General features: G+C 44.2%; 1 protein-coding gene across 4 annotated transcripts in view; it reads right to left on the reverse strand.

Moving 5' to 3' along the window:
* WASF3 (WASP family member 3) overlaps window positions 1-12,218 on the reverse strand; it is a 730,276-nt gene that overhangs the window by 104,598 nt on the left and 613,460 nt on the right. For all 4 annotated transcript variants that reach the window (XM_069639295.1, XM_069639297.1, XM_069639294.1 and 1 more), the window contains one exon: window positions 10,296-10,471. In XM_069639295.1, coding sequence (XP_069495396.1) covers window positions 10,296-10,471 — 176 coding nt within the window. The remainder of the gene's footprint in view (window positions 1-10,295; window positions 10,472-12,218) is intronic.

Consider the following 12,218-nt stretch of genomic DNA (forward strand, 5'->3'; position numbering starts at 1 on the left):
CCCCTTCTTCTCAGCGGTTCTCAGATGGAGGGTCCCCGGCATGTCCCGCAGGGCAATCGGCCTCATTGAGGAAAGCTGGGCTCCTACCACCTTTAAGAGGTATTCCAACTCTTGGGGCGCCTGGAGCACCTGGTGCCGAAGGAAAGGTTCACATCCAGTTTCAGCACCTGTAGACGAGATCCTAAATTTCTTAGCATCCCTCGTAGAAAGAGGGCTTGCCTACAGGACAGTGAACGGATATCGTTCAGCAATCTCTGCTGGTCATGACCTTGTTGAAGGAGTACCGGCAGGAGAACACCACCTCATCTGGAGATTACTAAAGGGAGTCAGACTTAGAGTCCCACCCCCGTCCCACTACGACAAACTTTGGGACATTAACAAAGTATTGAATCTTTTCCTGTCATGGCCACATAACGAGGAGCTATCACGTACGGCCCTAGCCAGCAAACTTACTACCCTACTCTGCTTAGTCTCCTGCAGGAGAGTCTCCGACGTCAGAGCCCTCGATCTAGCGGGTAGGACCTTTTCTCCTAACAGCTTTGTATTCCATATACACAGAAGGACAAAATGTAACTCTAGGGTGAACTCTTACCCTGCCTTCAAGGACCAACCCAAACTTTGCCTGGTTAAATGCCTGAAGGTTTACGAAGAAAAGACGGCCTCTCTTAGGGCCTCCCCTAACTGGCAACTACTGATAGCTCTGCGATAACCGCACAAACCGGTTTCCGCACCAACTTTAGCATGCTGGGTGCGCTGGACACTAACTCAAGCAGGGATAGATACCCAGCACTTCGGCGCTCACTCAGTGAGAGGAGCCATGGCCTCCAAAGCCTTTCAGGCCGCAGTTCGCCTAGAAGATATCATGAGGATGGCAGACTGGGCAAGCAAATCAGTTTTGAAACAATTCTACCTGAAACCGGTAGATCAGCCAGCATCTATTGTGGTAAGTAAACATTAAACAAGCATAATGTGAGCCTCCGGTCTTGACATAGAATAAAGATTTTCCATAATAACTTACTAGAAAGTCTTAATTCTATTAAAGACATGGAGGCAAGCATTATCCCACCCAACGAGAAAATAATACTCTGTATCACGCTTAATTGTGACTAAATGTATTACCATGAACTGTTGAAAACTTAGAAAATGGTTGTATTCTGCCAGAATAACAATACATTTTTTCTCCCACCCCGATAAGGGAACTAGGGTTGTAATATACATGAAGTCATTTTTACTCTATCCTTTTTCGACAGCGCCCCCTGACAAGTCCGCCTGATCAGCAGTTCAACAGTTTTCTGCTAACTAAAAGTTACTACTTACCATGGACAGCCAAGTTTGCAGCCTCGAAAGAGGAAGTTACATCATGTTCAAGACTGTTTATGAAGGGATCTGTATACCTATTGGAGGACTGGGTCACATGTTAGTGACTCCTTAATGAACCCTGGGAAATGGAGTTAGTCTCCTTTCAGAAACTCATGGACATATTACTGTGTTAGGATATACTTGTTATGTTGTATGTTTAGTGCACCCTTCTCTATGCATTACTCATGTTATACTTGGTGCACAAAAATACCTTGCTGCTGAGCCTTTCTTTACTGTGTTTAATAAAGAAAGAGAAGCATAATGCTCGCCTCCGTGTCTTTAATAGAATTAAGACTTTCTAGTAAGTTATTATGGAAAATCTTTATTGTCAGTTGCTAAGATATTTAGCTTTTATCAAAATTTCACAGTTGCTGCCTTGGATGTTCCTTTAAAATTCAAATAAAGGCTTTGTCTAGAATCAAGGTAAAGATCAACAGTGGGTAAACCTGAGAGCAGGAACACGAGGCAAGTGTTAAACATTACATGGGTATTGCTACTGAAACCTGGTTAGCGCTCTCCCGGTTGGAATTCCACCCCATATGGTCAATAACACAGACGGATGTTCTTTCCTTCATATGGAATGGGAAATGGTTTGTTTGTTTATTCATTTATTATGCGCACCGGACCCTGAGGTAGCAGGGCGCAAGAGAACAAGGAAGTTTACAGCTTGGTTACATACGTTACAAGTTACAGGTTACAGAGCAGGCAGAGTGGACATTTCTTGACTTTGCAAGGTAAGACAAGTGCAGGTGCAGACAAAGCGCAGCCAAACAATCAAATCTATGGCGAACGAACAATATAGCAAGTCGGTGGCGAACGAGCAATATAGCAGGTCGTTGCGTGTCAGGTGAAGTACAAGTGGAAGTGCGAAGGTAGAGAGTCATTTATATCTCATTCTCAGTGAGCCATTTTATGGTATTCTTTCTGAAGTTGTTGAATGTTCAGTCAGATCTAAGTGCATGAGGTAGGGCGTTCCATAATTACGCTGCCTTGACTGGGAAGCTGGATCCTCCAATGGTGGCTAGTTTAAATCTGGGCACTAGGAGGCAGTTAGGGCTGACTGTCCTTGTAAGTCTAGTGGGAGTTTTTTTGTTGAAGCGTTCTGAAAGGTAGTGGGGGGCTTTGTTGTTTAAGCATTTGTGGATAAGGGAGGCAGATTTGAGGTTGATTTTTTCTTGGGTGGAAAGCCATTTGTGTTTACGTCTTATTTTTGAGATATGTGCTCTTCTAGGGATACTTAGGGCCGCTCTAAGTGCATTATTTTGGAGCACTTGGATTCTATTGATGATTTGTTTGGTTGTCCCTATGTAAACGGCGTGACAATAGTCTAATTTTGATAAGATGAGGGCTGGTAAGGTTCTCTTCTGAGCTCCATTAAACAAGGGTGCGGGGGATGCTTTGGTATTAATGGATTACTGAAATAGCAAGGTACATTTTGGACGCACAGGTAGCCACAATGTTGAACTGGTTCACAACGGAAGAGGTGCACGGATGGTGCAAAAGTGAACAGTGAGTGACTAATATACCATTGGGCTCACTTTTGTTTCTGGGACGATCAGCCTGTGGGGAGGGAGGCTCCCTTATAGAAGAGACTAAATGCTCCCTTGGTTACTGAGATCAGACACTATGATGGAAAAGGAAGTGCCTGGGACGGGGGGGCCTTTTACCCCAATGGGATACATATCTGAGTTTACCGCGGGATACAGTAACAACTTCTGGGAGGGAGGGTGGGTGGGTGTACGTGTGATTCTGACATTGGCGGACTTCTATTGAGAGGGAGTCCCTCTGCTGATTGAGGCAGGGCGGGAAAGATTCCGATATATCCAGATAAGGCACAGGGTTACACATAGGGCAGTCAAAGCGGCCGGCACCGGGGCTGCACTGGGCCTAGAAACAACAATGCGAGAGGGGTCGTCACGGAAGGGAGTATCAAGGTTTTATCGGCTATTAGACTGGGCGTTGTTGCAAGAGGAACTTCTGTATATGACCAGATGGGAAAGGGACCTGGGAATCACAGTCATGGAAGAGGATTGGATCCAGATATGGGGGAGAGCCCATAAGGCCTCAAAATGTACCGCCATTAAAGAGTCCACTTACAAAGTTCAGATGGTACTTGACCCGGCAACGGATTTACAAGATGAATAAGAAATTCTCGCCCTTATAATGGAGGCAATGAGGGGAGGTGGGAGATCTGGGGCATATGTGGTGATTCTGCCCAAAGGCTCTGATTTTTTGGAAGGAGATTCTGGGACATATCAGATCTAGTGGGAGTGGAACTGCCCGATACCCGAAGGTGATAATACTGGGGCTGCCGCAGAAGATATGTATGTGGCAGGTGGTCCAGGGGGGTCCCTTCTGACCCACTTCCTGATCGCAGCACGAATGACCCTGGCCCAAGGGTGGAAAAGGGAGGAAGGCCTGGTCGTGGCATGGTGATGAGTCGAAATCTGGGGGTTATAGCGATGGAGAAAGTGTGTGCCCGGCTAATGGATTGTATCATACATTTCTCATGGTGCAGCTTCCCTTTTATGAGGATGTTAAGGACAGAGAACACCACTTTCACAAACTAAGTTTGTTAAATAAAACTTTTATACTCTGAAGTGGGATGGTAATGAACCCTGAGAAGAAAGGTGTTTGAGGATGGCAAGACAAGAATGCTATACACTGATGATGTACAAAAAGGTAGGGGTGGGAGAATGAGGGTTAAAGAAAATCAGTCACTGTTTCAAAACCATTGCAGGAGTGCATGAGATTAGATGTTAAATTATCACACTAAACCCTCTACATGCAATAAAATGTGAATAAAGCTTTCAGAGACAATGTACAAATAAATAAAGCTTAAAAAAATTAAATACTTTCCATGGGTACCTCCTAAGGTTGTCCTCTGCCCAATTCCCGTACATTATTTTTCTTAGCCATGAAGCCCGTCTGTATCCGAGTAATACAGGTTTACCTGGATAACAATGTCATACCCTGGTCATCTGCATTACATTCCGATTCCATGCATCTCTTACACTACATCAAAGGAGATGATGTTCTCTTTAGACAGCCCTGTGTGACTTGTTGTAAACTGGCAAAAGTCACAATTTGCCGCCTGTTAATGTATAAACATTTAATTTTCCCTAACTTGCCCATTCAGATAAAGACATTCTCCTTCAACTATTTAAGAATCCTCTTTTCGAAAGATCACATTTCACCTAAACATTGACCCAATGCTTGAAAAATATCTGAAAAGATATTAGGAGCTTGTCCACACTGATCATTTCTTGGGCATATGCTTATGTGAAGAGTTATTTTTTAGATTGTGATGAATGCATCTGGGAGGCTACCCCATAGCCCAATACCATGAAAACCGCTGGAAATCGGTCTGGTCCAGTTAACCTTTCTGAGTAATTACTACAGAAGAGTTGACACTGAAAAAAGAGCTCTTACCCAGGGCCCTCGGAAAAACTCTATTTGGGAATTCTCTGAAACTACAGAGGACTTCCATTTCCTGAAATGCAGATTGACAGTCCTTTTCATAGGTTAGCAACCTGAACCAGTAGCATGCAATGCCTGGCTCTGTGTTTACTCTATTTTGGATTACCTAGAAAACATGCTTTACCAGATCCAAGTGCTCTTTACAAATAATGTATATGTTTTTTACAAGTGGATGACATACAAACAAGATACTTTGGAGAGCAGGCGAATCTCAACATTCTTTTATTACTTTTTCCAACTCTGTTAAGTGTTTTGGAATGACTACACTTCTCTAGTACTGCTCACCCTCTCACATATGCAAATGGGAAGATGGTGATAGCACATAACTCCGTTTTCATTTGGAGATGAATAGTAACCCTGCATGACAGATCGACTTCCCTCATTTTTGGCTTTATTTACATCTTACGATAGGCATTGGACATGGCTTAGTCTCAGAAAAGATGGCCTGGAGAAAAAAGAAAAAGAAATGAGGATTGCCCTGTGTGTAAGTGCCTTTATCAAAATATGTACTTTTCTCGCATGTCCATGGGCGCTTTTCGAGAATGGATCTACTGCTGATGTCCTGTGCGCTATTCCCATGCATTGAAGACATACACATGAGGGTAATCTCAGACCATGCTCCAATAATAGCCCGCATGCGAAAGGATGGCCTACCGACGCCACCACAGAGTTCATGGAAATTACAGGATTACATCTTGTCTGACTCAGCATCCAACCATGAAATATTGATCTCCCTTACAAACTATTTTGAGGAAAACGCAGCAAAGGGCACCTCTGAAGCCATGGTCTGGGGCGCGATGAAGCCGGTGATTCGGGGTATAGCCATCAACTGTACAGCGGCACATAAACAATGACACCAACTCTAGCTTTCCAAGCTAGAGGAAGAGGTAGCGGAACGAGAGGCGAGTTTCAAAGAACGTCAGACGGCGAAAGCAGGGAGGGACCTTAAAAAAGCAAAGGCGGCCCTCGAAATGCACCTGGCGGATCGCACGGCCCGTGCCCTAGCATACACGAATCAATATTACGATTTAAACAGGAACAAGGCCAATTGACTGCTAGTACACAAGCTCAAAAAGCTACACCCCAGGAACAACTTTCTGATCCTTCAAGACCAGAGCGGCAAGCCTTGATGCGTGGAAGCGGAAAAGATGGAAATCATGACAGAACACCACAGGGATATTATGTCCGGTGCACCGAAAGATAAAGAGGCGCAAATCTGATACCTGCAATCCATTCAGAGGCCCCTCTCCCATCCTCAGGTGGACACCCTCGAACTCCCAATCTCTACTGAGGAAGTGACTGAGACCATCTGCTCCCTGAAAAACGCAGCTCCGGGCCCCGACGGGCTGACCACCCTGTTCTACAAAAAACACGTTCACATCTTTGCTCCCAACCTTGCACCCCTATAAAACACTTTTCTCTCGACAAACTGCATCATCCCCTTAAAGGAGGATTCTATCACAGTATTGATACTGAAGCCTGGGAAAGACCCGTAACTCTGCTTGTTGTACAGGCCCATCACGCTGATGACCATTGACGCCAAAATATTCTCCAAGCTTAGGGCACAGACTAGTGAAAATCCTCGCGAAACTGATCCACCTGGACAAGACAGGATTTATCCCAGGCCGCAGCACTTCGGATAACACCAGGCGCACCCAAGATGTCATTGAATCAGTGAACAGAATGGGGGGAGCGTATGGTCGTCCTGTCACTCGACGCACAGAAGGCCTTTGATATGCTGGACTAGGGATACATACGAGAAATCTTAAAGCACTATGGCTATGGCCGGAAATGGAGGTTTGCAAACTACCAACATCCCACCACAGCACTCTGAATAAATGGCAAATCCCCCAGGATCGCGATAACCAGAGGCACTCAACAGGGCTGCCCCCTATCTCCACTCATATTTGCGCTATCCATGGAGTCTTTTGCCTCTAGAATTCGCCAGAGCCCGTTAGTTTGCGGCCTCGAAGTAAAAGGTGAAACCTACAAAGCCGCGTTATATGCGGACAATGTCCTACTGACCTCAACCCATCCGGAAACAACCTTGAACGCCCTGTGGCAGGAATTGGACCGTTTCAGAGCAGTGTCAGGATTTACCGTCAATCTCGCAAAGTCAACAGCCCTGGGCATTAACATCCCTAGAGACGTGGCGGCCACCCTGGCAGCTAGATTCCCCATCCCGTGGGTAAAATCCCACTTCAACTACCTCGGAATCCAAATCCCAAGCAGAATCGAACAGGGATATAAAATAAACCTTCCAGCTCTGTTCAAATAACCCCAGACGGACCTAACCCACTGGCACAAACAGGAGGTTTCTTGGACGGGGAGAATCACAGCAGTAAAAATGAATCTAGTACCCATGCTGCTATACCACTTTCAGGCCCTCCCGATCCCCATCCCCAAGAAGGACCTGGAGAAACTACAAGCAAACATCTTGAAATTTGTTTGGGGGGTAAAAAGCCACAAATATCCCGGAAGGTGATGCTTCGAAGCCCGGGAGCTGGCGGCCTGGGGGTCCCGGAAGTTGACAGGTAATGCCTCGCGCCCAGCTTTCACTGGCGTTAAAATGGACACTAGGCACTAATCGACTCCGCAGGATGATACTAGAGGAAGACTGGAGTCACTCCTGCGCAATGCCTGTCCCAGAAACCCTCTGAACGCCAGACTCCTCACAGCAACCAGAAACACGGAAGAGAGTTGAAGGAAGGCCGCGCGTTGATGGAACTGCAGGAACACAGTGGGTCCGCTGTCCCCAATTTGGGAGAACACCGATTTCACTCCAGGGATCACACCAAATGACTTCATCAGATGGAAGGCAAGTGTGAGATGCATTTCGGACCTCTTCGGGAATGGCAACCTGCTCTCATTTGAAGAATGTAAAGCGAAGTTCCAAGTTCCTGAGGGGGAACTATTCTGCTACACCCAGCTCAGACATTTGTTGTCCCACAACACGATAAACCTGCATGGAAGTAGAGAGCTGACGGCACTAGAACGAACCCTAACAGCGCTTCCAACCACTGGGAAAACCTCGACCCTGTACAGGCTACTGGACAGAGGGGACACCAATCTGAAGGAACCCTACATGCAGAGATGGGAACGAGACTTAGGCAGAGAGCTGGACGTGGAGAATTGGAACCGCATCTGGACTAGAACCCACAGGTGCTCAAAATGCATCACCAACAAGGAGGGGGCGATCAAAGTCTGCTACAGATTGTATCCGACACCAGAGACCTTGCAAAAAAGTAACCACGCCATCCCACCGCAATGCTGGAGAGGCTGCACTGACACTGGCACGCTGCTTCACCTACTGTGGTCATGCCTGAAAACAGCTTGGTTATGGAAAGAGGTGCTAGTACAGATCTGTACTAGCACCTGATCAATGGCTTCTCAATCCTGTGGGACTCAGGAATGGTCCTACTGCGCGACACAGGTGACTGTCAATTACCAATGACAGGCCGCCTGGCGGATCTTTGCTCACAGCCGCGAACATTTCAATAGCAAGATTGTGGAAACAACCTGAGGGCCCAGCAATCCCCGTGTGGCGGACAAAGTGTTGGTTCATTGCTGTCACAGAAAACATATCAGCCTTCCGTTTTGGGAATAGAAGTAAGTTCTACAGCATATTGGCTCCCTTTCCGGATTACGCACAACAGTTCCCCGGCATGGTGAAACAGCCACTGGCCCTACGCTGGATGGCAAAGGACGACCAAGGACGGACGCGCCTCTGCTGGAGGGGCCCTTACTTCTCTCACCGCACAAGAACTTATGGAACAAAACGAAACAACGACCATCTCAATTGTCTCTTGGCCCGAATGCAATTACAAGTCATCTAGCCTAATGCCTACTCCAGCAGCTGCCCCTAGCGTGACTATCTATGAACGGAAGCTGCTCCAGTCCCAATATGCTCCCTGGCTGACCTCTTCCCTGATCCCCCTAGGTTATGTTCTGATTTTTCTTTTAGTTTCCTATTTGTTTCTCAGTATTGCAATGTGTCTTGAACAATGCTTACAGCATTTTATGTAGGTTAACAAAATCTCAATAAAAAGTCTTGTTGAAAAAAAGAAAAATATGTACTTTTCGTTTCAGAGAGAAAATAAAACTGAGCAGATAGGCAAACATTTTACTACTCAACCATACTTATCTTTGATATAGTAAGATAGGGTTCATATTCTGGAAAGCTCTTTGAAATCACTAAGAAAACTAAATATAGCATAAGGAGGGAATCATGATATAACTGCTCAGCAACTTCCAATCGCATTATCCTCTTCAAAAACTAAAAATAATTTTGGCAACAAAGTAAATGTAGCACAAAGGGAAATCTACAGAGAAAGAAGAACATATCCATGTTGGCAAAGGGGAAAGTATTGGGTCTACATTTTACCACACTGAAAATCAAGTTCATGTAGTACTCCTACCACCTAGTCCCCTGTCTGTACACAGTATGGTAGGTCATGCTACACTGTTTAACATGTAAGGTGCATGCATGACTGTGTACATGTATGGTACATTATATATAAAATGTCAATATTCTTAGATGAATTCCCTTGGAGAAGCTATTACTCAGATAACCATGACGACACTTCATTGCCTTCTGTTCAAGGCACAGGCCTTAGTTAGGCTAGACATGAGGCTGTTGCTCTGTGCCATTCCAGGAGGGAAACTGGACAGGGAGGGAAGGATCCTGTGCCACCTCATGAGTCCTAACGAGAACAGGTAACGGCAAGCTTTTCATTTAGGGACATACTCTTATAACATGTGCTACGTGTTGTAAAGAACATTTAAAAGGGAGCATTATTCATTCGGCAGAAACTGTCATCTTCAACGGCTTTTCCCTCTAGAGGGTTACTTTATTGTCTCCCAAAATACCCCTTTATGCTCTTCTTTAATTCTGCAATGCTTCCCTTACATCACATGTGTTTGTACATCTGAATTGGCACAAAGCTCTGAAACAATGAATATGTTATTGAGAGCGCTACCTGATCCAAGGAAAATATTGCACAAAAGAAAATGTATTAATGCAAACCTTTAACAAGCCTAAATAATGGAGGATGAGTAAGAGTGGTAAACAGACTTTCTAGCCAGTTTCATAACAGACAGATTTAACTGAAGTGACCTCCAGGTGACATGTTTGGCATTACATAAAATAAACAAATGCAAAATGTAATGGAAAGAAAAGATAATACTCATTGACAGCGTACGGGAAGGTACTGGAACTAAGATATGTATTAAGTGCAAGCTAAATCTTTAAATTGTATTATATCAAAATCTAAGATATTTGCAATATACTTTTCCAGAGTAATATAGCTAACAAAGATAGTTAACGAGGACATCCAGTGTCCTCAGTGCAAATTGTAAGATCCAATACTGTAAGCATTACATGAAAGTATTCTTAATTCAGGTCATAATATTTGAGGTATTTTTTAAGATTGCATTCACTGTTATTGTAAACAAACCTTGTATCTGGGGACAGAGATCCCTCGGATGATGCTCCATAGCCCACGTTTTGCGATAACCTGTTGTCTGGCCTAAGTTCTTTGTCGTATGCCATCATATTCCACTCTTGGCGTCTGTTCCTGGCTTTCCTAACTTTTTTAACCTCACGGGTGGTGCCATCTATACGCTTTTGTTCCTGATATGCAAAGAAAAATTCAAAATGCAATAAGAAGGAGAACAAACAGTTCAAGACTTTATGGAGGTGGGTACATGGTTAGAAACAGTGCGTCTGCAGTACTGACTGTCATTATTAAATGACAAAGTTCTCAATGTCATAGTAAATGTGGTGTGAACATTTTCAAATTAAAACGGTGAACACTACCTTTATTATCTTTGACGAATATACAATGCTTCACTCAAATTGCATTAAAAAAACAAAATCTATACAAAATAATTTTGCAGGCCGATAATTGCACCCCAAAAAAAAAAAGATGTGGATAGAAAGAAGCAAGGTCTAACCTAACTGAATTTGCTCTGCCTGCCACTAAAGTAGTAAATAAGTCCATTAGAAAATGAACTATGAACCTATTCATTGTTAAGCTACAATTTATCTTGCATTTTTTTGATTTTTCAATTTTATGCACACATGTGCAAATAGAAACAGAATATGGTATAAGTCTAGTCTTTTGTATGGTTATCCTATGAGCATGTCCTATCACTAGTAGCTGTAATGTATTTTATTTTTTTAAATATTGGAAAAAAATGAATACATCTCCATGTGTTCTTAAACACTAAATACTTTCTTCAATTCTGGAAAATAGTTGCTAGGCTACCTTAAAGGCTATTGTAGCAAATGTGGGGGAAATACTATGTTAATGTATTGAGACGTAAAATCCCATTGGGATACATTTGCAAGTTTGAAGCCACCATGGATCACATAGCGATATAAAGGAACACACCTGCTTCATTGTGTTAGGGAGAATTTTCATTTCTGTGCCAATTCTCTTTAACCTTAGAGGCCCCTAGCTCTTTTGCTGGACACAGGGCTTTTTCATTTTTACCCCTGAGTGAGTGGGACTTTTTCCCCCACTCCCACATGCGTTTTTATGACTAGAATTCTTTTGGTTTCTTACTGTTTAATGGAGCCTGGTAAACTCCATAGACATCTGCTTTTTGCACAGTGACACACGGCACCTTCTGTGCAGTGCCACCAAGTCCATTGGACTTCTCTTAATGTTTAAATACATTTTCTTGGGTGAACTACCGTTCCTAAGAATAGTAAGATGACTTTTGTCGTATTTAACTTTTCTTTCGTGGGTCCAGCACACACCACCCTATGTGGAGTGCTGGGCGGTTACACAGTAACTCCTTATCCCACTACTCATGCAACATTTTGTTACACTAACTAACTTGAATGGCTGGTGGCAGTGGTTTCTTTTTTACTACCTTTCTGCCATGCATCTGCAGGCTGATTTCTCAGCTGCAGTACAGCACCCAAGGGTGACAATTTTCCCAAAATGCCCCCCCATCTCCTTTTTTCGCCACTTCTCGTCAGTTAGTTATTTCTGGACTTTTGCTCTGAATCAAGTTTTAGTCCCTTGTGCATTTTGCCTTTGGCATGCTTCAGCACTGAAGCCCACCCAGGATCGAGTGTGTCTGGAAAAACAGGAAGTGAGGGAGGGTATCGAAACATCCCGTTCGTTTGTTTTTAGGTGCCCGAGTGAAACCAGTTCTGATTAATCATCGAGTGCATGGTCTTCAGAAGTGCAAATCCGGCCAAAACTTTGTGGCCATCTAGAGGACCCTACAGAAGCAGAACATCTTCACCCAGAGTCCTCCTCACCAGAGTCCAGTACCGAGGGATCAAGTAACCTCCAACCAGAGCTTTTGGTTCTTCTAAAGCACTGAGAAAAAGGTGCCAAAACCGCAAAAGGCTGCTGAAT

This window comes from Ambystoma mexicanum, chromosome 7q, assembly GCF_040938575.1.
Source record: "Ambystoma mexicanum isolate Mex_15411 chromosome 7q, UKY_AmexF1_1, whole genome shotgun sequence".
In the NCBI taxonomy this organism is placed as follows: domain Eukaryota; kingdom Metazoa; phylum Chordata; class Amphibia; order Caudata; family Ambystomatidae; genus Ambystoma; species Ambystoma mexicanum.